Source organism: Phacochoerus africanus, chromosome 3, assembly GCF_016906955.1.
Source record: "Phacochoerus africanus isolate WHEZ1 chromosome 3, ROS_Pafr_v1, whole genome shotgun sequence".
Taxonomy (NCBI): domain Eukaryota; kingdom Metazoa; phylum Chordata; class Mammalia; order Artiodactyla; family Suidae; genus Phacochoerus; species Phacochoerus africanus.
In genome coordinates this window covers 28,331,707-28,359,123 of record NC_062546.1, presented here as the reverse complement: position 1 = coordinate 28,359,123, position 27,417 = coordinate 28,331,707, and the positions used below count along the sequence as shown (strand labels likewise).

Here is a 27,417-nt window from a genome sequence, read left to right as displayed (position 1 = left end):
TTTTAAAGAATGTGGAGAGAGCATTTTGCCTCGCGATATTAGTCCTTCTAGGCGCTCGGTAATCTGCGTCCGTTGCCTTGGAGATTGCGACCTGAGAGAAAGCGTCAGGTCTGTCTGGGAAGTTTGAGTGGCCTTGGTTACTGCGCGACCCACGCTGAGACAAGGAAGTTGGAGAGGCCAAATAAATAGGCATCCCCAAAGATCCGGGCCCCAAGCACTGAGGACTCTCCTTCCGTTTTCCCTAATGGCGCGCGTCTTTCCCAAGTAGGTGAAAAGAGTATGGAGATGGAGGCGCGGTGGAGTGCGCATGCGTGCCCCAACCCTGCCCGGGCTGGGCCCTCGCCGGCTGGCCCCCCGCCCCCGCCCGCGGTTTTTGACCCCGCCCTCTCCCTCCCTGTCTTCCTAGCCCCGCCTCTCCTTCGCGCTCTCCAACTCCGCCTTGGCTTGTCCCTATTAATTGCGGTTTCGGATTCGAGGCCCCATACCTGTTTCACATCTGCCGCTTGCATCCCCAAGGGTTGGGAATGATGGAAGTTCTTTCCCGCCCCCACTCTTTCCAGACCCGACCACGATGGGATTTGCTCCACAGTCCACCAGTTCCAGATTCTGGTGAGTCCAGGAGTGCTTGGGCAGGTGTGGGGGTTCGCTGACCCTGGGCTTGCAGACCGCCTGTCCTCAATCCCCACGACGGTGACTGTCCCAGGCGATAAAATCCAGAGACCAGAATTCCAGTCCCTTTATCACACATTTGGTGTGGGATCCGAGGTGGGCGTCTGAAGCTCGGTTTTCTCACCACCTTATCAGGATGTAAGGGTATATTACGCTGCTCTCTTATTTATCTCTGATTGCTACTCTGCTTCTTGCTGGGTTTTTTCCATGCCTTCTGTTCCTCACAGTACTTAGCACCTCCCAGGCTGGATGTGCTTAGCAAATTCTGGCTGGCTGATAAAAAAGTGATAGCTAACATTTATGGGGCACTTAGCACATGCTTTACAAATATCACCTCTTGGAATTTTTGTACCAGCCTATGGAGATAGGTTTTATAATTAGATCCAGTTTACAGATGAGAAAATTGAGGCTCAGAAAGGTAAAGCCACCTGGTCAAGTTTACAGATATCTGTAACAGGTGAAGCTGGGATGTGAACCCACCAGACTGTGTGACTGATTGTGTTATGTCTGGTAGGATTATGTTCCATGGCAGCGGTCCAAGCCGAAAGCCAAGACATCTAGTCTGCCTCCAATCTCACAAACCACCGACACTAAGAAAAGCAAAATGAAGATTTTGACTACTGTCCAGCCAGGTGGGCAGAGGCATGTGGGCGCTGGAGTGGGTGTTGGAGACAGGATAGAGTGGATGCTCTTGACCCTTAGTGACACCATTTTTATCAGAATAGGCTAACTGCTATAATAAACAACCCTCGGATTTAAAGTATTAATACAAAGGCTTATTTCTCATTTATGTCAAAGTACATTTGTGGATCTGAGGTGGGAAAGAGGTAATCTTTCACATGATCATTCAGGAATCTAGACTCCTTCAACCTTGTGGCAATGATGTTTTGTAAGCCTTTGAAGTTCTCTGCTGGATATTTTGCATCCATCAAAGAGAGAAGAGAGAGAGCAGGAATACAGGTGATTCTGTGGTCAGTTATCTTTCAGGGCCCAGACTTGAGGTGGACACATGTCACACCCACTCTTATTCCAGTGGCCATAATGCAGTCATATGACCCCCCCAACCACAAGGGAAGACGGGAAATGTAGTCCAGCTGTGTGTCAAGGAGGAAAAGAAAACAGGATTTGGTGAACTTGGGATAATCTCTGCCATATCATTGTCATGTCTTCCAGGGGAGTTCTTCCCCCCCCTCCTTCTTTTTATGGCTGTGGCATCTGGAAGCTCCCAGGCCAGAGGTTGAATCAGAGCTTCAGCTGCTGGCCTCCGCCACAGCCAAGGCAATGCTGAATCTGAGCCGAATCTGCAGTCTATGCCACAGCTTGGGACAACACTGGATTCTTAACCCACTGAGCAAGGCCAAGTATCAGACCTGCATCCTCGTGGACACTACATCAGGTTCTTAACCCATTGAGCCACAGTGGCAACTCCGCCAGGGAAGTTCTGAGGCCTTGGCTCAGGCAGACATTGGTTCCCATCTTGACTCTGCCATCTACTCTCTTGGGGAATTCATTCATCGCTGCGAGCTTTAGTTTTCTCATTTGTAAAATGAGAACACTAATACTTACCTGATAGGATTGTTGTGGGAATTAAATGAGAAGATCTTAATGAAGCATTGTTATTCAACCTTATCAGACTTTTAATATGAATACTTTGTAGTATTCCTTTAGTATCGTGAAATAAACTTCACAGATAATATAACCTATCTTTGTATATAATTAAAAAAATTAATATAATGCCCCAATTGTAAAGTAAAGGAAAAGAAAAGTTATTTATAGTTAAATAACATATGTTTCAATATGTAACTGCTCAGAGTGGACTCCACTAGAATACAGGAGAAAGTATATAACTACTGCAGCACCAGGATGCAGGTTTGATTCCTGGCCAGGCACAGTGGGTTAAAGGATTCAGCGTTGCCACAGCTGTGGCATAGGTGGCATCTGTGGCTGGGATCTCATCCCTGGCCTGGGAACTCCATATGCCTCGGGGAGCCAAAAAAGAAAAAAAAAACTTTTGGCTTTGGCCCTAGACCATATTCAAATAGCATCTGCAAGGATACTCTTGGCCCTTTCTTTTGCCAGGGAAGCAGTGAGGCATGTAACAGACACAACCACAACCAGAACAAGGGCAATTAACATATGCCAAGCACTCATTATGTGCCAGATACCGTTCTTAGCAATTTACATGTATCACTTCGTATAATTTTGCCAACAAACCTGTGAGGTGGGTGCTGTTATTGTCACCTCCTCTTACAGATAAGGAGCCTGAGGCACAGACAGGTGTAAGTCCCAAGGTCACCCAGGTGGGAGAGGGCCTAGCCAGGCTGTGGCATTCAGCAGTTTGGCTCCAGGACCTACAATCAACCACATATAGATGGTGAGTGTAGGCAATGGAGAAACATCAACCTGGGCTGGTGTTCTTGTTTCCCTTCTTGCTAGCAATGCCATTTATGTTACCTATCACAGCCTCAGTTTCCTTCCCTGTGGAAATGGGCACAAAAATTCCTGCCTTGTGCAAATGCAGTAATCTATAAATAACAATGATGAGGAGTTCCCATCGTGGCCCAGTGGTTAATGAATCCGACTAGGAACCATGAGGTTGTGGGTTGGATCCCTGGCCTCGCTCAGTGGGTCAAGGATCCGGCGTTGCCAAGAGCTGTGGTGTAGGTTGCAGACTCGGCTCGGATCCTGCGTTGCTGTGGCTCTGGTGTAGGCCGGCAGCTACAGCTCCAATTCGACCCCTAACCTGGGAACTTCCATGTGCCATGGGTGAGGCACTAGAAAATACCAAAAAAACCCCCAAACAAACCAAAAACCAAAAAAAAAAAACAGTGATGAAACTAGCTACCATTTGCTGAGGACTTATTTTGTGTCAGGCTCTATTGTGGTGGTCTCCTTTGTTAATTCATCCATTCATTCACTTATTCATTCATTCATATATCCATTTGGCAGCAGCCACTTCCGGAGCTCCTGTGTAGCTGGCGTTGGGCTGAGTGTTGTTGACTCATAGTGAAGGAGAAAGATTGGTTTCTAGCTGCCTAGAGTTCACAGTCCCAACCCCAAACATGGAACCACCCAAAACTTGAGATGCAGTTGAAAGTGAGGAAGAGCATCATCTCATTGACTCCTAGGAGATGGAGTCCTTATCATCTGACAGATGAGGAAACTGAATTTTAGGTTGGTAACATGCCTTGTGCAAAGTCATGTCCTTGAGGGCAGCTTTTGTATATTGAAAAGATAAATCAGCCGATTTCCCCAAGACAGAGTAGCCCCCTTTCTTCCTGGTCCTCTCTTTTGCAACTAAAACTCCCTGGACGCGGGCATTTCCATTGTGGCTCAGTGGGTTAAGAACCCGACATAGTGTCTGTGAGGACTCGGGTTCAATCCATGGCCTTGCTCAGTGGGTTAAAGGTTCGGCGTTGTCGAAAGCTGTGGCATAGGTCACAGATGCCGCTTGGATCTGGCGTTGCCGAGGCTGTGGCATAGGCCTCAGCTGCAGCTCCGATGCAACTTCTAGCCTGGGAATGTCCATACACCACAGGTGTAGGATTAAAGAAAAAACAAACAACCAAAAAAATAATACAAAAAAACCCTGGACCTAACACAACAAAGAAACATAGATCCTGAAGCCTGGAAAGGTGGGCTGCCAGAGTGGTGGGCATATACCATCATTTGGCCTTTATGCTGCATCTTAACAGGGGGCTGTCTGCTAAAAAGAGGATGAAATAGGTTCCAGAGTAATATCTAAAATATCTAGGATGAAATAGTTTCCAGAGTAATATCTAAAATATCTAAAATATCCAGGATACTTTCAGAATCACTCCTCCTCCCAAGAACGAGGAGAATCACAACACGAATGAGAGAAGGTTGACACCAACACTGAGGTGAATCAGATAAAATTGTGTGGCTCTTCTTATTTATAGATGACATGACTGTCTACATAGAAAGTCTCAAGGAATCTACTAAATCTAAAAGAAACTAAAAGTAATAAGTGAGTTTGTCAAGATTGCAGGATACAAGCACAACACGAAAGGTCAATTACTTTTTGTTGTTGTTTCGTTTTGCTTTTTAGGGCCGCACCCACAACATATGGAGGTTTCCAGGCTAGGGGTCGAGTCGGAGCTACAGCTGCTGGCCTACGCCACTGCCACAGCAGCGTGGGATCTGAGCCACGGCTGTGACCTACACCACAGCTCAAGGCAATGCCGGATCCCTGACCCACTGAGAAAAGCCAGGGATCAAACCCTCATCCTCATGGATACTAGTTGGATTTGTTTCTGCTGTGCCACAACGGGAACTCCCTCAATCACATTTCTATGTACTAACAATAAGTATGTGGAAACCAAAATTACAAACACAATACATTTACAATCACTGCAAATGTAATATTTAGGTATAAACTAAACAAAACGGTACAGGATCTGTACACTGAAATTTACATTGTTGATGTAGGAAGTCAAAGAAGACCTAAATAAATGGAGAAAAATATTTCATGGATTGGAAGACTTAGTATAGTAAAGAGCTCAGTTTCTCCTCAAATTGACCCATATGTTTAATGTGATTCCTATCAAAATCCCAGCAAGGTTTTTTGTAGCAAGGTTTTTTTGTATAGGTTTATTCTAATATTTATGTAGAAAAGCAAGGCCCTAGAATAGATAAGACAATTTATTTTATTTTTTCTTTTTAGGGCTGCAGCCTTGGCATATGGAGGTTCCCAGGATAGGGGTCGAATCAGAGCTACAGCTGCTGGCCTACGCCAGAGCCACAGCCATAGCAATGCCACATCCAAGCCGCATCTGCGACCTACACCACAGCTCATGGCAACGCCGGATTAGTGACCCACTGAGCAAGGCCAGGGATTGAACCTGTATCCGCCTGGATCCTAGTCCAGTTCATTAACTGCTGAGCCTCGAGGGAAGCTCCAGATAAGACAATTTACAAAGGAGAACATGTGGGAATGATATTAATGTCTCCTTTGTAGTTATGGTAACAAAGACAGGGTAGAATTGGCTGAGAAATGGACACATAGATCAATGGAACAGAGTAGAGAAATCAGAAATAAAACCACACAAATATACCTGAGTGATTTTTTTTCTCATTTGTTTTAGGGTCGCGCCTGCGGCATATGGAAGTTCCCAGGCTAGGGGTCAAAATGGAGCTGCAGCTGCCAGCCTACACCACGGCTCACGGCAACGCTGGATCCTTAACCCACTGAGTGAGGCCAGGGATCAGACCTCTTTCCTCATGGATACTAGTCAGGTTCGTTACCACTCAGCCATAATGACAACGCCTACAGAAGCGATTTTTGATAAAAGTGCAGAGACAATTCAGTAGAGGAAAGAAAGCCTTTTCTACAAATAGTGCTAGAGCAAATGGACATCCATAGGTGAAAAAATGAACTTTGTCTCACAACTTATACAAAAATTAACTCAAAACATAAATTTTAAAAATTATTATTATTTTCTTTTGAGGGCTGCACCTTCAGCAATGTGGAAGTTTTCTGGCCTAGGTGTTGAATCCGGAGCTGTAAATGTCGGCCTACACCACAGCCACAGCAACACCAGATCCAAGCTGCATCTGCAGCCTGTGCCACAGCTTGTGGCAACACCAGTTCCTTAACCCACTGAGCGAGGCCAGGGATTGAACCCTTATCCTCATGGATATTCTGTCCGGTTCTGAACCTACTGAGCTACAGTGGGAACTCCAGTATAATTTATTTGTATAAAATTCTGGGAATGACACAATTGTAGAAATGGAGTGACAGACTGGTGTTTACCAGAGGAGGATGGAAGGGGAGAGAAGTGGGTGTGGCCATAAAAGACACGAGGAGCCATGCTTGTGGTTGTGAAAATGTTCCCGTAGCTTGCTGTCTTTCAGTGTCCTGGTTGTGCTATTGCACTTAGTTGGGCAAGTTGGGAGAAACTGGGTTAAGGAATATAGGATGTCTCTGTATTATTTCTTAAAACTGCATGTAACCTGAACTTCTAAATAAAATTTTAATTAAAAAAGAAGCAAATCAGGGCTACTACTACCAATGAAAAGAAATGCTTGTTATTAAAGCAATAAATCTTCCTAAGTATTTTAAGTTCACTTACAAATCTTATAATTAAAAAAAAAATCCTTGTAAAGGGGGCTTTGGAACTTGGTTAATTAAATTCCCTTAAATCGTTTAAGCCACGTTTTAAAATTTAATACATTCATTTTCATTTTCAAATAGTTCACTAATTCTGATTAACAGAGCCGTTGGGTATTTAAGTAATTCTTGTATATTTAATAAACTTCTAAATATGGGTAATCTTATGTTCTCTTAAAACTTTTGGTAACTTATACACATTTAGTAAGAGTATATTAAACCTTTCAAATTAAAACAAATCTAAATCAAAATCTCATTTACACATTTTTTTTGGGGGGGCTACGCCTGTGGCATGTAGAAATTCCTGGGCTAGGGATCGAACCTGTACCACAACTGTAACCAGAGCCACAGCAGTGATATTTCTGGATCCTTAACCTGCTGAGCCACACAGGAACTCCTCATTTACATATTTTAAATTAGAATCAGAAGATTAATCACTCCATCTCTCAAAGAATACAATTAAATACCTGATGCAGATAATTCATAACATTAACACGAAATTATTTTAATTTACTTCATCATTCAGTACTTAATACTAAAATTTTCCAGAGAAAGGGTATTGATCCATAAAAGAAATACTATTTTTCTGTCTTTTTTCCTCCCTCCCTCCCTTCCTTCCTCCTCCCTCCCTTCCCCGCTCCCCCCCTTCTTTCTTTCTTTGGTCGTGCCCGTTGCATGTGGAAACTCCTGGGCCAGAGACTAAACCTGTACCACAGCAGTGACAATGCTAGGATCCCTAACACACTGAGCCACCTGGGAACTCCAGAAATAATATTTTTTCAAAAATCAACTGGATTGTGGAGTTCCCGTCGTGGCGCAGTGGTTAACGAATCTGACTAGGAACCATGAGGTTTCGGGTTCGATCCCTAGCCTTTCTCAGTGGGTTAAGGATCTGGCATTGCCGTGAGCTGTGGTGTAGGTTGCAGACGCAACTTGAATCCCGTGTTGCTGTGGCTCTGGTGTAGGCAGGTGGCAATAGCTCCGATTGGACCCCTAGCCTGGGAACCTCCATATGCCGCAGAAGCGGCCCTAGAAAAGGCAAAAAGACAAAAAAAAAAAAATCAGCTGGATTGTATCTCCCACAGGGATTTTGGTGGGGGCCGGGAAAGCGGCCACGGCAGTTGTGATATTTGGGTGATCTGTCTCATGCTGGTTCAGGGCACGCTAAGAGGAAGCAGGGATTCTCAGAACTTGTCCTCCACATGCCTTGCTCTGATCTGAATTATCTTCATGTATCCCTTAGCTCGCAGGACCCCAGCTTTTCCAAGGTATTTCAGAGACAGCCAGTTAGCGTTTTCCATTTTCAGGTCAATGGTAGTAACAGTGACAACTAATAATTTATATATTTAGCACTGAATATATATTAGGCACTATTCCAAATACTTTAATGTATTATAACCTTTTTTTTTTTTTTGCTTTTTAGGGCTGAACCTGCGGCATATGGAAGTTCCCAGGCTAGGGGCTGAATTGGAGCTTCAATTGCCGGCCCATACCGCAGCCACAGCAACTCAGGATCCAAGCTGAGTCTGTGACCTACACCACAGCTCATGGCAACACCAGATCCTTAACCCACTCAGCGAGGCTAGGGATCGAACCCGCATCCTCATGGATACTAGTTGGGCTCATTACCACTGAGCTGCTACGGGAACACCTAAAGTATTATAACTTCTTACTTAATCTTCATGACAACACTGTGAGGTAGGCATGATGCTTATTCCTATTTTACCGAGGAACAGAGAGGTCATGTGACCTGCCCAAGGTCACACAGCTGGTACAAGGCAGAACCCAGACTCAAAGCCAGGCTGTCTGGCTCACTAGTTATTGCTCTTAACTCCCACCCCTCTGACCCTCCCATGGGCCGGCTTGGTGGGAGAGACTAGGGGTCTCTTCATTTCCTGTTGCTACCCCTCCCCTCCCCTCTGTTCAAACCACAGTCGCTGTGGTACGTGGATGTCCCCGGGGCTTCTCCATCCCTTAACAAGGCTGGGAGTGGGGCCTGAGTGCTTATTGATGGAAGTGAGTTTCATCTTCAGTCTCATGGATATACATTATAAGGCCACAAGTGGATGGGCATGGGGCCTGGGTTTGCTCTCATGGCTGGTGCATGACTCCAGCCTTGCCTGTACCCTCACGCTCTCTCTGCCCTCTCCCATGCCCTAGGGGTGCAGGCCAGGCCCACCTTGTGGATGACAAGCCAGCCGAGGAATCCACTGGAACTGCGCAGAGGGAAGCTGGACTCTGGGAAGACACACAACAAAATCCGGCTCTTGAGAGTATGAGGAGCACCCTCCTACAGGCCCCAGGGCCCAGGGAGGGGAGGAGAGGGGGAGCGGGGTTGAGGAGGCGTGGGGGGCGGGGGGGGGGAGTAATGGCAAATATGCACTGAGTGCTTATTGGTGCCTGACTTGACTCTTTTCCTCCTCATGGCAACCCCCAGGGCACCCTTTTCATCATCCTTATGTTACAGGTATGGAAACTGAGGTGCAGGGAGATAAATGACTTGCGCCAGATCACACAGCTAGAAAATGCAGGACTGGGGGTCAAAGCCACTTAAACATTGTGTCTAAGACTCAGGAGAGTGATCAAAATCCCTTTTTGTTTGGCCGTCCTATGGCAAATGGAGTTCCTGGGCCAGGGATCAGATCTGAGCCACAGTTGCGACATGTTGCAGCAGTGGCAATGCTGGATCCTTAACCCACTGTGCCTGGCCGGGGATCAAACCTGCGTCCTGGAGCTCCTGTTGTGGCGCAGCGGAAATGAATCCGACTAGGAACCATGAGGTTGCAGGTTCAATCCCTGGCTTCGCTCAGTGGGTTAAGGATCTGGCATTGCCGTGAGCTGTGGTGTAGTTTGAAGACGGAGCTGGATCCTGCATTGCTGTGGCTGTGGCGTGGGCCGGCAGCTGTAGCTCCAATTTGACCCCTAGCCTGGGACCCTCCATGTGCCACGAGTGTAGCCCTAAAAAGCAAAACAAACAAACAAACCCCCACCAAAAAAACCCTGCGTCCTGGAGCTGCAGAGATGCCACTGATCCCGTTGCGGGAACTCCAGAATTCCCTTTTATTTCACTGCAATATGGACAGAATCTTGTGGCTTTAACAATTTCCAGTAAAGTAACCTTTCATGGAATATAGTGCATCTTGAAGCAAGGCTTAGGAGCTTACTATTAAAATTTTTCACATCAACTGATAGAACTTGTGATAATTGGTTTTCTCACCATCCATTGTTTTTTATGGCTTCTGAACATTGTTTCAAAATATTTGAAATGACTACAATAAGAGGGGGCTTTAGTATCCATAGCATAAAGTAAAATACCCAATGCTATAAATACTACAAAATACAATAGAAGAATTCTTAACTTCTTCAAGAAAGTTTTTAATAGCTCAGGGAACAATGACTATTACACAAAGAAATAGGGAAAAATGTGTTTGCCTTGAAAACTTTTCTCCCCCTTTCATCTTCAGTTTTGCACAAACGGTTTAGAGGCAGCCCAGCATTCTTAAAGGAGGAAGTCATATTTCTGATGTTATTTTTATCTTGACTTTAGAAGGATTTATGTGTTTTTGTTTGGTACGAAACATGAACTTGGACAATGAGCTCTCAAAACCTGTGCTCCTAACCAGTTCCTAATACCGTCTCTTGTAATCATTCATTTGCTTAGCCCACAAATGTTTATTGAGCACCTACTATGTGTCAGGCTCTGTTCTAAGTGTGGGGACTCACCAGTGATGTGGCCTCTTAGAAAACTCACATTCTACTGGGGGAAATAAACAATAAACAAGCCAAATAAGTGCATAGTATGTGTAGTGAGGATAAGTACTATGAAGAAGTGCAAGGATAAGGTTAGGGGGCTAGGAGTTCCTGTTGTGGCGCATCGGGTTAAGAACCCAACACAGCATCCGTGAGGATGTGGGTTCGGTCCCTGGCCTCGCTCATTGGGTTAAGGATCCAGCGTTGCTGCAAGGTGCTACATAGGTCGAAGACATGGCTCAGATCCTGTGCTGCTGTGGCCGTGGCAAGGCTGGCTGCAGCTCCAATTTGACCCCTAGCCTGGGAGCTTCAATATGCTGCAAGTTCGCCCCCCCCCCCAAAAAAAGGTTAGGGTGCTAAAGAGGCACAGGGGAAGGAGTGACCGTGACTGTGTTGGGAGAGTGGTCAGGGAAGGCTGCTAAGGTGGTGACATCTGAAGGGGGAATGTTCCAGGCAGCGGAAGCAGAAGTGCAAAGGCCCTGAAGTTGGAGCGAGGTTGGTTTGATGGAACAGGTGATGAGGAAGAAAGATGGTGGGCTGTGGAGGGAAGGAGATAGCTTGTATGTAGCCTGTGGTCCATGATTAGGCTTTTGAGTTTTTTTTTTTCTTTTTTTCTGTCTTTTTGTCTTTTAGGGCTGTACCAGCGGCACATGGAGGTTCCCAGGCTAGGGGTCAAAACCGAGCTGTGGCTGCCAGCCACAGCCACAGCAACATGGGATCTGAGCTGTGTCTGTGACCTACACCACAGCTCAGGGCAACACTGGATCCTTAACCCACTGAGCGAGGCCAGGCATCGAACCTGCCTCCTCATGGATGCTAGTCGGGTTCACCAACCACTGAGCCATGACGGGAACTCCAGGCTTTGAGTTTTTATACTGAGTAAGACAGGAAGACCTTGGAGGATTCTGAGTAGAGTGGGGATGTGATCTGACTTAGGTTTCCATAGGGGTCCTTGGGCTGCTGCTGCTCTGTGCAGACTGGTCTGTGGGGACAAGAGGGAAGAGGGGACAGAGCAAGAAAACAGAGATGACCCAGTTGGTTTGTTCTTGGACATGGAGTAGGATCCCGACTGCCCGGCAGCCTCAGGACCGTTAGGGAAGGGTCCATTTCTAGAGCAGAGTCATGAATGCTACACTTTATCAGAATCACCCGGGAGTGGGACTCAAGGGGTCCATGACTTGGAAGCTGGCATTTCTCACAAGATGCTTCTGGTCCCCGTGGGCCATGTTGGAGATATTTTGGTGACGACAAGATAGTAGAGCTCGGAGTCCAGACTTCAAAGATAGCAGCTCTGCTCTGTGTGATCTTGGGTCAGGTCCTGGATCTCTCTGACCCTCCAGTCCTGCTTCTCTAAAGTGGGGGCCAATAATAGTGCCAGGTGAGGTGGTGCACACCGAAGTTTGCACTGGAGGTGGTGCACACCGAGGTTTGCACTTAGACTGGAGGTTTCCAGTCTCCATGTGTTCGCACACTTACTCGTATTCTCCTGTGAGGAACATGGGGGCTGAGGGCTGGGGAGGGGTCATTTCTAGCAAAGGACAGAGAAAGAACAAGCAGAAGGAATGAAGAAGGGAGCACACAGGCCCGGCAGAGGCGGAGGCCTAGGGTGCGAGGCGGCCTGACTGTGAACGTTACCTCATTTATTTTTTACAGCAGCTCTCTGAAGCGAGTATTCGTTTCCTAACCTGCAGAAGGAGTATAGCAGGTTCTGGGACGCTAACCTGGGAAGCTAATGGCAGAGGTGGGATTCGAACCAAGGTGTGTCAAGGCCTAACATCCAAAGCCTTGATCTCTGAGAGGTTCTGCTCCACGTAGCAGGTTTTTTTTTTTTTTGTCTTTTTTGTTGTTGTTGTTTGTTTTTTTTACCATTTCTAGGGCTGCTCCTAGGGAGCCTAGGGAGGTTCCCAGGCTAGGGGTCGAATCCGAGCTGTAGCTGCCAGCCTACGCCAGAGCCACAGCAACGCCGGATCCAAGTTGCGACCAATACCACAGCTCACGGCCCGCTGAGCAAGGCCTGGGATCGAACCCGCAACCTCATGGTTCCTCAGATTCCTTAACCACTGAGCCACGACAGGAACTCCTCCACGTAGCAGTTCCTACTCTTAGTGTAATGGACAGACAGACATCGGGAGTCAGGAGTCTGCTTTTAGACTTCTGGTGCCATTACTTCCAGGCTGTGTGACTTTGGGGCAGTCATCTAACCTGTCTGACCTTCCACCTCTCAGAAAAATAGAACTGGTAAACACAGGGTTGTTGGAGGGTGAACCGATAACACGCCCTGTGCTGAGTGAGGCGGCCTTAGCAATTGTTGTTATTATTATTGTAGATGATGTGTAACCTGCTTTTCCTTAGGCAAGTCACTTAATCCGTGAGATGCTCATTGTCTCCCCAGGGGCCCTGGGTGAAAGGAGGGAGTCCTCACTCCGCTGTCAGAGGAGAAATGAAGGGTAGCCATGTCTGCCTCTGCTGTTTCTTCTCCAGACGCTGCCTAATAAAGATAAGGCGGCGCCCTTTTGTTTTAATTACCCATTAATAAAATATGTGTCCATTAGATTGTGACAGGCCACCCATTGATGTGGATGTGTGACACACCCTCACCTCAGAGATGTAAAATTAGGAGGAAATGGATGTTTCAGAATGGATGGAATATTTCAACGTGCTCAGACCCGCAGACAATGGGGAACCGCCGACCGGCTCGGGTGGTATTTACCAGTCGAAGCCACAAGGGGGCGGATGTACGACAGGAGGGAAGTGGTCCCTAGGCTCCGGGAGCCTCTGGCCAGCCACGCACACCGCGACCTCTTTTCCCTGTCCTTCCACTCGCAGACGATGCTCAGACACCGGCAAGCCTCACACCAGGAACTCTGCAACCACGAGGACTTCCTCACCCAGCTCAACCGGGAGCTGATCAAGGCCATTCAGGACACGGAGGACAGCTCGGCCCTGAAAGTGCGGGTGATGCTGCAGCAGCACGACGTCTTCATGGTGAGCGTCCACAGCCTCGCCTCTGCCCTCTGTGCGGCGATCGAGCCCTAGACACCGCCCTCCTGAGCGCTCGGGCGCCCTCTGCTGCTTTCGTTCTACCTCTCCAGGCGGGTTGCACAAGCTGCTTCCTCCATCTGAGAGATTAATCTCTTACATACTACCCGCCCGTCTTTGGAATCAAGAGGAGGGTGTACATCCTAACCAGCACTTATTAGCTGCAATGGAAGACTTTATTTATTTATTTTATTTTTGGGGGGTCATTTTTTTTTTTCAGGGCCACACCCGCGGCATATGGAGGTTTCCAGGCTAGGGGTCTAATCGGGAGCTACGGCTGCCGGCCTGGCCACAGCCGCAGCAACGCAGGATCCGAGCCGCGTCTGCGATCTACACCACAGTTCACGGCAATGCCGGATCCTCAACCCACTGAGTGAAGCCAGGGATCGAACCCGCAACCTCATGGTTCCTAGTCAGATTCGTTTCCGCTGAGCCACGACGGGAACTCCCTGGAATGGAAGACTTTGAATTAACTTCTGAGCCCTATAAAATGGGGGACAATTGCGCCCACTCCAAAGAGAAGTTGGGCCTGGCACACAGCAGGTGTGCAAGAGAAATTAGCTAACATCACTAGCAAATACTTATACAGTGTAATACTGTATATGTATTCACATAACCCTACAACAGCTGTTTGGGCTTTACTGTTCTCCTTATTCTACGCATGAAGAAACAGAAACATGGACAGGCTAGGTGACCTGCTCAAGGTCACCCTCAAGGTCAACCAGCTAACAAGGGTCAGAGCTGGGATTTGAACCCAGACAATCTCGCACTGGGATCTGTGCCCCTTCCTCCATGCTGTGACTACCACCTTCATCCACTGCTGGCACTTATGGTCTATTGGTCAGGGTGACTGCTGAGAGCCCAGGGAGCATCCCCTGCCTCCTGTAGGAGAGGCTTGGTGATGTTTTTGGGAGAGGGCGGAAAGTTCACAGGGGACCGGGAGTTCAGGCTGAAGAAGAATCAAAGAAAATGGCTTCATGGAGAAGTAACTCCTTTCTGACTGCAGTTTGCCCAGGAGGAGAGGAACTGAGTTTACTTGGAGCCTGAAACAAAAATTCTGATACCTTGGAGCCTTAGTTGGTGTGATTGGGCTGCCACAAGAAAGTACCACAGACGGGTAGCTTGGATGACAAACATAAATTTTCTCACAGATCTGGAGGCTGTCCAAGGTCAAGGTGCCAGTAGGGTTGGTGTCTGCTGAAGCCTCTTTCCTTGGGCCGTTGATGGCTTCCTTCTTGCTGTGTCTCCACATGGCCTTGGCTCTGCATGTGTGTGGAGAGAGAGAAAAAAATCCCTGGTGTTGCTTCCTCTTCTTAGAAGGACAGTAGTTTCTGGAATGGAGCCCCATCCTTTGAACCTCATTTAACCTTAATTGCCTCTCTAAAGGCTGTATCTCCAAATACAGTCACGTAGGGGACAGGGTTAAGCCTTAGCATATTAACTTGGGAAGGGGCACAATTCCGTCTATAACAGAGACCAGGGACATTCAGAGTTATTCCTTCAGTCCAAGGAAACTCTAGAATATTTGCCAAACCCAGACAAAGTCATTGTCTGATTTGCCTCCTTTGTTCTATTTATACATTTATTGTTCATCCCGAGTGTTTCCTGTGGGTCCTGGGGAAACAGGGGTCAGAAGGACAGTCATCCCTGTCCAGCTCTTATTCTAGTGGAGGGACAGGCAGGGAGAAAGCCTTTTGTGTGACTGTGATGGCGAGGGGGGACTTGGGGAGCTAGGAGGGGCCTTCTAACACAGACACGGGAGGATCAGGAAGACTTCCCGGAGAAGGTGATGCTTGAGCTGAAACCTGCAGAAGTAGGTGCTAACTGGTTGAGAGCTGGCGAGTGTTCCAGGCTGGGGATGTGGGTACCCGAGGCCTGGGGTGAAAGTGAGTATGAGTGGCTCAAGGAGCCACATGTTGCTTAGTGTGGTTGGACAGTAAGGTGTGAGGAAGGGATCTGAGAGAGATGAGATTGGCCTGGGTCAGGTTGAGGGGTGCCTTGTCAGCCAAGGACAGGGGTTTGGATCTTATTTACAGGGCAGAGGGGAGATGTTGGAGGGTTTTAAATAGTGAGAAGGATGTGGTGATCTGTTTTGTTTTGTTTTGTTTTTTTCTTTTTATGGCACCTTTGGCATATGGAAGTTCCCAGGCTAGGGCTGAATTGGAGCTGCAACTGAGGCCTAAGCCACAGCCACAGCAACACCGGATCTGAGCCACAGCTGTGACCTACACTGAAGCTGGTGGCAACACCACATCCTTAACCTACTGAGCAAGGCCAGGGATCGAACCTGCATCCTCATGGAGACTATGTCAGGTTCTTAACCTGCTGAGTCACAATGGGAACTCCTGTTTGTTTGTTTGTTTGTTTTAATTAAAAATTTTTTAAATTTAATTTTTTAAAGTAAAATTTTTTTTTTTTTTTAAAGAAAGATCATTCTGAGGGAGTTCCTGTTGTGGCACAGCGGAAACAAATCCAACTAGTATCCATGAGGATGTGGGTTTGATCCCTGGCCTCACTCAGTGGGTCGGCGATCTGGCACTGCTGTGGCTGTGGTGTAGGCCAGCAGCTGCATTTCTGATTTGACCCCTAGCCTGGGAACTTCCGGATGCCATGGGTGCGCCCCTAAAACGCAAAAAAGAAGGAAAAAAAATCATTCTGACTGCTGTGTAGAGAAGAGCTCAAAGGAGGAGCAGTTAGGAGTAGCTGCTGTAGTATTTCAGACAGGAGATGAAGAGAACTTGAATGAGATGATGGCGATGGGAATGGAAGAAGGACAAGGCTTCGAAGGCTGTTTGGGGGGCAAACTCATACCCCTTGGGAACATTTTGGAGGAGAAGGGGGAGGAGGGACCAACGCCTGGTTTGGCCTGTGTGCTTGACTGCCTGGTGCCGTCACCCGCTGAGCAGGGGGAAAGTTTGGGGCGGGGCAGCAGGCAACTGCTTTCCAGCCTCTGCTCAGGCTCCTGGCCCTGGGAGTGGGGCTGGGTTTGGAGGCTCCTCCGAGGAAGTGCCCAGGCCCCCCAACAGGGCATGGAGGCTGGGCCTGAGCTGACACCCCCCCCACCCCCGCCTCCCCCAGACCATCATCAGCATCTTGGAGTACTCAAACAAGAAGAGGCTGCAGCAGATGGAACGCGAGCTTCAGGAGTGGGAGGAGAAGAAGGAATCCAAGATGCACAGTAAGAATCCCTGCAAGAGGAAAAAAAAGAAAAAAGAAAATGGAGTTCCCATTGTGGCTCAAAGGGTTAAGAACCTGACTAGTATTCATGAGGATGTATGTTGGATCCCTGGCCTCACTCAGTGGGTTAAGGATCCGTTGCTGTGAGCTGTGGTGTAGGTCGCATTTGAGGCTTGGAACTGGCGTTGCTATGGCTGTGGTGTAGGCTGGCAGCTGTAGCTAAGATTCGACCCCCTAGCCTGGGAACGTCCATATGCCACATGTGCAGCCCTAAAAAAAAAACAACAAAAAAACCAATATGTTAGTGTGAAAGGAAAATTATGAGACAATGTATTGTACGATATAGTCTTTGTTTTATATAAATATAAATATTGCACCTCCTCCCTTTTGGAAACTGTCAGGCCCATCTCCTCCCTTCTGAGGCAGATGGAACTGCTAAGAGGCAGAGCTAACAGCCTATTTATGCAGCGCTTCGCAATGGCAGGCCCTGTGCGCTTGGTTTTTCTGGGCACACTCTCTGTCTCTACAACTACCTGTGAGGCAGGGACTTTTCTCCCGGTTTACAGATGAGGAGACTGAGGCTCAGGGAAGTGAGCTCACTGCTGAAGGTAATACAGCCAGGTGCCAGAATCCCATCCTAGCCTGCCTCTTTCTTGCCAGGGTCCCTCTGGGAGTCAGTGGCTGGCACCTGCCGAGCCTGTGGTTTCTTTCCCCTGAGCAGACTAGAAGCCTTCCGAGGGAGGGGAGGTGGGTCAGGCGGCCTCGATGCCGGGGATCCCCTCCGGGGAGGATGTCTGAATCCTGCCCTGGTCGTGTCATGGGAGCCGGTGTCGCCCCATGTCCCTGGGCTTGTCGTCTGGGGAATGTGTGTATGAGGAGAGAGAGGTCCCGAGAGGGAGGGTCTTGGTGAGGGTCTCGCAGTGCGTCAGTGGCAGAGGTGGGACTGGTCTTGGGATCTCGCACGGGATAGGGCAGCTGTTGCCTCTTCTCCTGGGAAGGGAAAGAACTCTCTGGGGGCTTGACTTTTCACCAGCTCCCAGCCTGGTATGAACTCGATGCAGCCCAGACTCCAGTCCATTGGCCAAAGAGAGCTTTGCCTCTCCGATCACCCTGGAGGGGTCCTTGAGGGAGGGTCCTGCTTTCTGTCCCTCCTGACTTCGTCAGGCCTGGAACAGCAGGTGGAGCAACTGAACGCCAAGATTGAGAAGGTCCACGAGAAAGTGAGCTTCGTGAGCACTTACAAGGACCACGAGTATCCCATCAAGTCGGTCCAGGTTGCCAGCCTTGTGCGCCAGCTGCAGCAGACGAAGGACAGCCAGCAGGTGGGTGAGCCCCTGGCCCAACCTCACGGGCCTTTGGGGGGGCAGGGCCAGTGGCCAACACCCTCCTGCCGACCCCCAGGATGAGCTGGATGACCTTGGTGAGATGTGCAGAATGGTCCTGGCGTCTATTTCCAGCCAGATTCAGAAGAAGAAAAAAGCCCTTCTGGGGTCTTTGGTGGTGGTGAGTGGCCAACTACTGGGGTAGGAGTCCAGGTCCTGCCCCCAGCCCTGCTTTCTTCCCCCGCGCCATGCTACCCAGTGCACGGTAGAGACTGGGACCAGACCTCGGGGCCAGACCTCTCCTTCCTCTGCAGAAAATCCAGCACGCTCATCAGGAGGCACTCCTGCAGAAGACGTTGGATAGCCAGGCCATGCTGACATACATGGACAAGGTCCAGAAAGTGAGTGGTCAGCAAGGGTGGAGGTCCCCTTGTGAGAGGGCAGGAGGGTGGGGGGTCCCCAGGATCTGTGGGAGTCCGGCCTGTCCTGATCTGGTGCTCACAAAGCCTCTGACTCTGGTGTTGGCTTCCCCTTTGGCTGTGCCATTCATGTCACTCGTCCTTCATCTGACAAGGGGCTTTGTGCTGGCCTGGGCCTTGCCTCCTTAACCAACACCACTGGCTGGGACCCGTTGGCGCCATCACCAGGCATCACCCACACAACCATCACGTTACTATCACTACCCACCCTGCCCTCACCTCTTAATGCTTGTTATTAACCATCTCTCAGGACCAGTGTTAAGGGACTCCACCGTCACCACCCTCTCACGATAATTTTCGTTCTCTTGCGCCTTCATCGGTTATCTGTGTGAGTGGCCTTCCTCCTCTCCACCAGCTCCCCCCTTAATTCTCATTCTCAAGCACTGCCACCCCTTTCCAGCCTCTCTTCCTTCTGCACGATCCCCTCAGCCTTTCAGCACCATTAGACGTTGTCAGTAACTTGTGAGCCAGCCCCGCGCTGCACGGAGAGGCCCCTTCTGGAGTCTGGAAGTCCTGGTGACAAAGCCCAGGCCACTTCCCTAGATGTCTTCATTCCTCGTCCATTTTGCTCTTTTGTCCTTCTGGTTGGGGGCTGTTTGGCTTCTCACTCTCTCCTGCTCTCCTCAGTTTATGGACCAGTTCGAGGAGGAAATACCCCTCCTAAGGGCCCAGATGGAACAGCTCCAATTTCAGATCTGGGAACCCCGAGAGATCGTATTTGCGGACGTCCTGCTTCGGAGATCCAAGTATGTGGTTCTTGTGCAGCTGCGTCTTGCACTAGCTGTGCTCCGACCTTGAAGAAGCTCTGTGTTCTCAGGGCAGGCGGCCTGGGGGTGATGGCAGCATCCTGCGAAGGGAGGGTTTGGGGCTTGGCTGTGCCACTGACCCCGTGGCAGGCATGACCTTTCCAATCTATGGGCCTCAGCGGCCCATCTCTGTGCAGTAGACTGAGGCTCTATGGACACTTCCAGTTCCCAGATTCCATGATTCATGTTTAAGGGGAGCCCCCTTAAGCTCCTGGGTCATTTAGGAAGATGGTGTTGGGTGGACTGGTTGGCTCCAGGGAAGACTGCAGGAAGAGAGGGGGTTCTCTCTGCGGGTGGGCTTCTGAGCCCAAAGGAAGATCTTCTTTCTTTCCCAAACCAGTTTTCTGCCTGCTCTCCTTGGGTCAGGAGCCGCCCCCGCCCCCAGGTCTGGGAGTGGGGATCCCACCAGGCCACGCCTCTCCACGTGGGGCAGATCCTGCCACGTGCAAATGGTTTTCCTTCTTCGTTTCTGTGTCTGTCTCCTTCTCTTCCTCTCCATTTCCTTTCTCCTCCTCTACCTCCTCCACTTCATTCTCTTCCTTAAAAAGTACTGTCAGGAGTTCCCTTGTGGCATATGGGGTTAAGGATTCAGTGTTGTCACTGCAGTGGCTTGTGTCACTGCTGTGGTGTGGGTTCAATCCCTGGCCTGGGAACTTCTGCATGCAAAGGGTGTGGCAAGAAAAAAAAAACCTGTCAAATTTACAAAGTACCTACAGAGTGCAAACAGCTCTTGGCTCTGCCACCACAGAGCCAAGGAGGGGCCCAGATATGAATTGATAATGAGCCACAGATAAATGTCACGTCACAGCTGAGCCAAGAGCTGCTGAAGGAGAGGTATGGATGTGGCCCCTGGAGAGCATGTCCTGGACAGAGAGGCATCTGGAGCAGTCAAGGAATGTTTTCCCGAGAATACGACTTTTTTTCTTTTCTTTTTATGGCCCGCACCTGCGGCATATGGAAGTTCCTGGACTAGGAGTCGAATAGGAGCTGCAGCTGCTGGCCTCCACCACAGCCACAACAACACCAGATCTGAGCCACCTCTGTGACCTATGCTGCACCTTACGGCAATGCCAGATCCTTAACCCACTGAGTGAGGCCAGGGATTGAACCCACATCCTCATGGACACTATGTCAGGTTCTTAACTACTGAGCCACAATGGAAACTCCAAATGTGACATTTTTGAACTAAAGTCTGAAGACGGCATAGCCGATCACCAGGCAAAGGTGTGGAAGGGGAAGCTGAAGGAGGAAGGTTTCTAGGTGGTTGGGCTGGTCTTGGGGGCGGGGTGTGTATGTGTGTGTGTGTGTGTGTGTGATGAGGCACCTGGGCTCTGAACGCATTGAAATCACACTGAAAGGGGTAAGGCAGACATGAGCCAGATGGTCACTTTTACTGTGATAGAGCTGATTTTAGAGATGGTTGCTTCTATCTCCAGGCATGTTGGCTTGTGAATTCTGAATCCAGAATTAGGCAAATTGAGCTCCGTGGTCCATTGCGTCGGAGCAGAGGAGAGTGTGGTCTTTGCAGGCTGCTTGCTGCTGGGAGAGAACAGGGCGGGGCTGCCCATTGCCCCATTCCTCTCTCACTGTCCAGGTCCTCGTGCCCCTTTCTGGGCAGAGTGAGTCTGGGGCAAAGAGAGGCAGGGGCCGTATGTGTGCTGATGCCCTTCTGCCAGCAGGGCAACAGCAGGAGTGGGAAGATGCGCCTTCCCCCTCGAATGCGGGAGTGGCGGCTCCTCAGCAGAGCTTCTCTGACCGGAACAGGCCCCACAATTACCTGGAGATCTTGTTAAAAAAGAAGATGCTGGGAGTTCCTGTCGTGGAGCAGTGGTTGACGAATCCGACTAGGAACCATGAGGTTGCGGGTTCGGTCCCTGCCCTTGCTCGGTGGGTTAACGATCCGGTGTTGCCGTGAGCTGTGGTGTAGGTTGCAGACGCTGCTCGGATCCCGCGTTGCTGTGGCTCTGGCGTAGGCCAGTGGCTACAGCTCCGATTGACCCCTAGCCTGGGAACCTCCATATGCCGTGGGAGCGGCCCAAACAAATAACAAAAAGACAAAAATAAAATAAAATAAAAATAAATAAATTGTTCTAAAAAAAAAAAAAAAAAAGATGCTGGGAGTTCCTGCTGTGGCACAGCAGGTTATGAACCCGACTAGTATCCACAAGGATGCGGGTTCGATCCCTGGCCTCGCTCAGGGGGTTAAGGATCCAGCGTTTCTGCGAGCTGTGGTGTAGGTCCCAGACGCCCTTCAGATCTGGTGTTGCCATGGCTGTGGCATAGGCTGGTGGCTGGAGCTCCGATTCGACCCCTAGCCTGGGAATGTCCATTTGCTGTAAGTTCATCCCCTCCTCAAAAAAAAAAAAAAAAAAAAAAGATTCTGAATTGATAAAAGAAGAATCTGAAGTAGGGCTCCAGATTCTGCATTCCAAGAAGCTCCTGGGTGATGCAGCTGGTCCCTGGGTCAGCAGCTGAGCAGCGGGGCTCTACAGGGTGGGCGGTAGGAGGAAACTTGATGTTGACTGAGGCTGGAATGCAGAGCGGGTGGGGAGAGTCATGGGGAGGAAGCAGGACAGCCCAGCCCCCAGGGACCTCCCTGCAGGGCTCCCTGTTGCCCAGGGTAGACATTGGTACCGGATCCTGAGAGCAAAGAATTTTTAAGCCGAGTGGTGACATCAGACTAGCATTTGCAAAAAAATCCCTTTGAAAAAAATGTGGGGGAGTTCCCATCGTGGCGCAGTGGTTAGTGAACCCAACTAGTATCCATGAGGATGCGGGCTTGATCCCTGGCCTTGCTCAGTGGGTTAAGGATCCGGCATTGCCGTGAACTGTGGTGTAGGTCGCAGACTTGGCTCGGATCCAGCGTTACTGTGCCTGTGGCATAAGGCAGAGCAGCTGTAGCTCTGATTCGACCCCTAGCCTGGGAACCTCCGTATGCCACAGGTGTGGCCCTAAAAAGACAAAACAAACAAAAACAAAAACAAAAAAAAAGAGATTGTGGGGAAGATATTGGAGAGGAGCCGGAGCCGGTGCTGGGAGTCCAGATGGGTTGGAGGAGGTGGTTGGGGGTGACTTGGCCAAGGTGGATGGTAGAAGAGAGGAGAGGTGGATGGAGTGAAGGTACATCTGTAGGACTTGGGGACATTTGGCTGTGGGAAGTACAGGGCAGGGAGGTATCAAGCCTGACCCCTATGTTCCTGGCTTTTGTAACAGGGTAGGTAGTGGTGCCGAATCCAGAGAGAGGGAAGGCTGGGGCTGGGGGCTGGAGGATGCATTTGCGGGTCCATCAGTAGTTGGCCAGGACACTGAGTTTGATTTGGTGACATCACTGTGGAGCTGTCAGGTAGGCACTTGGGGGCATGAGTGCAGACCTCAGAAGACAGATAATAGCTGCAGATGGAAATTTGGACATTGCCAGGACAGAGATGCCTTTTTTTTTTATTATTGTTTTGAACAATTTCAAATAGAACAGTTGAGAGACTATTGTAATGAATCCCCAGTTACTCACCTAAATTTAGAAATTGTTGTATTTTTTTTTTTTCCTTTTTTTAGCTGTCCTGTGGCATTTGGAATTCCTGGGATCTGAGCCGCAGTTTCAACCTACGCTTCAGCTGTGGCAATACCAGATCCTTTACCCACTGTGCCTGGCTGGGGATTGAACCCACATCCCAGCACTCCAGAGATACTGCTGATCCCATTGTGACACAGCGGGAACTCCAAAATTGTTGTATTTTTGCCATGTTGGCTTCATCTTCATTTCTTCCCTTTTTTTCTTCTGAAGTGCTGCAAGTTGCTCATTTCCTGACATTTCATATCTCAGGTTTTTGTTTGTTCATTTTTCCTTTTTTTTCTTTTTCTTTTTGCTATTTTAGGGCTGTACCCGTGCTGCATATGGAGGTTCCCAGGCTAGGGGTCGAAGTGCTGGTCACTGAGATGGGAAAATAGTGTAGCTGGGAACCTGTTGCTCTTGCTACTTTTAGGCAGGAATAACGCCTCTCATTTACGAAGCACTTATCACACGGCAGCTTGGTCTCATTTCATCTTCCCCTCCATGACTGAGGGCGGACCCTCCCCATTTGACAGATGAGGAAACTGAGCCTCACTGGGGGTCTGTCGCTTGTTACGCATGTGCTGACTGAAGGAGGGAGGCTCAGAGAGGAGCAGCCGTGTATGTGCTCAAGGTGACACCGAGCCAGGCTTCCGGACCAGTCTTTCTGGCTCAGAGAGGAGCAGCAGTGTATGTGCTCAAGGTGACATCGAGCCAGGCTTCCAGACCAGTCTTTCTGGCTCCAAAGAGTGTGCTTGACTCGAGGGGTCCAGTGTTTCAGACCTGACTTCCTGCTCCTTCTTGACCTCAGACCTCTGTAGGGGAACAGGAGTCCCAACCAACCAATTCCTTTTCCATTGTGATGTGCGTGCGTGCGTGCATGTGTGCGTTCGTGTGTGTGGTGTTCACACTGCGAGGTCACAGGTTGAGTTTTGGAATGGGGCTCCACAAGTGGGGACCAGTGTTCCAAAAAGCAGGGCTCCCCCTGAGGGCGGGCTCCCCAGCCCGCAGCTCTGGTGCGTCTGCTTGGCTCTCACACCCCTCTTTGCTCTTCCCTCCAGGTGCACCCCAGACATGGACGTCATCCTCAACATCCCTGTGGAGGAGCTGCTGCCCTTCTAGATGAGCCGCCTCTCCCTCCCCGGTCTCCTCCCCACCCTGGAGCCTCGAGCTCTCTCCTTCCAAGACCCTGGTCTGTAATCCCTCCCTTCCTCTCCTCCTTCTTTCCCTCCTTCCTTCTTTTTTTCCTCCCTCCCCCCACCCTCCCTGGTTGGTGCTACTGCTTGGGCCAGGTAGGGATTCCTCGTCAATTCTTTTTTTTTTTTTCCAATAAAGCTGGGTTTGCCTTTGCTCTTGGCCAGTGCCCAGGAGTTTCCTGAGAAGCCGCGGTAGGAATGGACTTTGTCTGGAGTTAAAGGGTGGGCAACAGTGCTGACCGCCTCTGGGGCTCCCAATTTCCCAAGAAGCGCTGGAGTCGCCCGAAGTCTAATTGCTGCAGTGGTCCTAGGGTGTCAGCTGGCGGGAAGTGCAATGGGCAGACAGACGATCCTGTGAGGAAGGAGAGAGCTTGCATGGGGCGCTCATGAAGCAGGGTCTCTTTTGGGCCCATGTCCAAATTAGGGTCCCAGCTCATGGTGGGGTCCTAGGTGATGCTGGCTCTTTGTGGAGTCTTCTGGAAGGGTGATGGCACCTTAGGTGAAATCCTATGGAGAGGGGACCTCATCTCAGGTGCGAGGGTGGACAAGTCCTGAATTGAGGCCATTAGGGCCTGGTTGAGCCCAGGGTGTAGCTATAGTGGGAACTGGCTTGCTTAGTGACCTTGGGGCATAGAGCCTTGCTAGGGAGTTGAGGACCCAGGCACATTTACTCTGCACGTTAATAACCTTCCCCTTTGTCTGGGAGGTGGCTCCTAGTGGGTGTATCTATCTCAAGCCTTGCATTCAGACTCATGGAGTTCCTAGTGTGGGTGGGAGAAGCCCAACTACATGGTAGAATTGGTTTCAGAGTGGCTGGCTCAATAAAACCTGACGGCAAACAAGGATGACCTTGGCAGCTTGGTTTGGGACTGCCAGGAGCCAAATGGACCCCAGTACAGCTAAGCATAGCAAAAAAAGGCAATTTTTTTTTTTTTGGTTTCTATTGGATTTTATTTTATTTATTTACTTTTTTTTTGCCTTTTTCTAGGGCCACTCCCACAGCGTATGGAGATTCCCAGGCTAGGGGTCTAATCGGAGCTGTAGCCGCCAGCCTACACCAGAGCCGCAGCAACGCTGGATCCGAGCCGCATCTGCAACCTACACCACAGCTCATGGCGATGCCAGATCCTTAACCCACTTGGCAAGGCCAGGGATCGAACCTGCAACCTCATGGTTCCTAGTCAGATATTCGTTAACCACTGTGCCACGATGGGAACTCCATACATATATATAGTATATATTCTTTTTCTCACATTATCCTCCATCATGTTCTATCACAGTGACTGGATATAGTTCCTTGTGCTATTCAGCAGTGCATTTTCTTTTTTTAAAAAAATTATTTATTTGTTTAATTAATTTATTTTTTTTTGGCTGAGCCTATGGCATGTGGAAGTTCCCAGCCTAGGGATCAAACCCACACCACAGCAGTGACAACACAGGATCCTTAACTAAAGGCATTTTCATGGTCTTGGCCATTGCAGGGGAATTCCTCCTTCTCTCACCGTTGTCAGGTGGATGGGAGGGGGCCGGGGGCCAGGGGCCAGGGAAGTCACCCATGGCTCAGCAGGAGTGCAGATCTGGGGTGATGCCATTTTGTGGGGAGAGTCCAGATCCTATTATTTGAGGGTATTTCTCATGTGTGTCAGTTTTCAGTTACTCTGTCCCCTAATCACCAGTCACAGCATACAGTCTGCAGGGGTGGGTACAGTTACCTCCACCTCCTGTGAAAGTTCATCCTTATTATTAGCTAAGAGTTGGCCCTTGAATCCTGGAATTTGGGCAAAGCTACTGCTTTAGGCAGATTAGGATGATCAGGATTCCAAATCAGCTCAGTTGGGGCAGTGCGGTAGGGGGCGCACTGGACAGTGAAAGAACCCTGCTCTATTGTCTGTCCACCCGCCTTGTTGGAGTATTGGAAGGTGTCAGGAGTGAGAAAGAATAGGTGTATAGGGATCTGAAGAGGTGGTGACACCTTTGATGGCAGAACAGGCCATTTGGCTGCTTCCAGAGCATTTTGCTAAGATGCAGAACGCCCTGAAGCTGGAGAATTGAGAATAGGAAGGATTGTGGGTGTGCATGCCCCAAGGCTCATCTTTGTGTATCTCGTAAAGTGCATTGTGAACCTTGATCTGAATTTAGTTTAGGGCAGCAGTAGGAATTAGGAAGGCTTTGCTAAGGTCCTGGACAGTGGCTACCACCGGGAGTGTCCCCTTTACCCTTGGCCTTAGGCCCCTGTGTTGACCACGGCGTGGGTATTCCGAATATCGCCAGCAGATGGCGGTAAAGGGCCAAGAAAATAAACGGGTCGACGCCTATAAGGGCGGGCGGGCTCCGGGTGAAAGGATCCACAGCCTGTAAATCGCCAAAGGCGCGCTTTATTGTAGCGTTCGCAATTGGAGATTTGGGCCGTTAGCGTGACGAGCGGGAGGCCTTTGTTATGTGCCCATTGCTAATGCTTGCCTATGGGAGCTGGCCTCCAAGCTCACCTGTCACCGTTTTCCTTCTGTCCTTATTTCTAGTCCCAGGAGCCTTCCTTCCTCCCGCCAAACAAGCTCACGCCTGCTCAGCCTCTGCACGGCTTGGTCCGCTGCTCTGAAGGCTGTTCTCAGGGCCGGTCTGGCCTGACCACCATGTCAAAGGTATTTCTTTCCATCGAATTGCTGTGTTTTCTTTACGGCAGCAATTACGATCTGGTATTATACATTCCTTCTTTTTGTGTTTGTTGTTTGATTTCCCCAACCATAATGTCCGTTGCTTGAAAGTAAGGAGTTTGTGCTTGAACGTTCCCTGCTACTGCGGTGTGGGGAAGCAGTTCCTGACCCATGGTTGGTGCTCATTAAGTATTTAATAAATTCTCGAATGGGTGAATGCCTAGCTGTTGTAAAGCTAGGTTTCTGCAGTGACACTCACCTGGCTGTAGAAATGAAGCCCCTACCTAAGGAAAACGATCCAGCAATGAGGCAAAAATGGAGTACATGGCCAGCCCTCCTGCCTTATAGGACTATGGACAGCCTGTGAGCTTGTGATGGCGGGCCGTGGGTACTTGGCCATGTCCCCATTGTGTTGAGAACACTTGTGACCCTGAGCTGACCCTTGTCTTCACAGAGGCCTGTCCCTGTGTTAAACATGGCAGGATCTTTTTTTTGTGCAGCTTTTCCATGCTTGGATTGCACCTACAAATTACCTCCAGAGAAGGAAGCAACAACTAGTGCCCCCTTCCTTTCCTCCCTCCCCCCTTCCCCCCCACTCCCTCCCCCTTCCCGCCTCACTCTCTCCCCTCCCCCCACTTCCTTCCCCACCCT

The 27,417-nt window shown here is 49.5% G+C and overlaps 1 protein-coding gene across 3 annotated transcripts; it reads left to right on the top strand.

Moving 5' to 3' along the window:
- Window positions 1–25: 25 nt before the first annotated feature.
- C3H20orf96 (chromosome 3 C20orf96 homolog) lies at window positions 26–24,275 on the top strand. 3 transcript variants are annotated; one of them, XM_047771398.1, is made up of 11 exons: window positions 26–264; window positions 561–609; window positions 1,184–1,301; window positions 8,960–9,072; window positions 13,376–13,534; window positions 16,667–16,766; window positions 17,930–18,087; window positions 18,167–18,268; window positions 18,402–18,488; window positions 19,194–19,312; window positions 23,981–24,275. In XM_047771398.1, the coding sequence occupies exons 1-11, from the start codon at window positions 245–247 to the stop codon at window positions 24,039–24,041; spliced, it is 1,086 nt and encodes a 361-aa protein (XP_047627354.1). In that variant the 5' UTR covers window positions 26–244; the 3' UTR covers window positions 24,042–24,275. The 3 variants fall into 3 exon arrangements, with proteins under 3 accessions (XP_047627354.1, XP_047627356.1, XP_047627355.1); XM_047771400.1 differs by lacking the exon at window positions 1,184–1,301 and having other exon boundaries at window positions 33–264; XM_047771399.1 differs by lacking the exons at window positions 26–264; window positions 1,184–1,301 and having other exon boundaries at window positions 433–609.
- The last annotated feature ends 3,142 nt before the right edge of the window (window positions 24,276–27,417 follow it).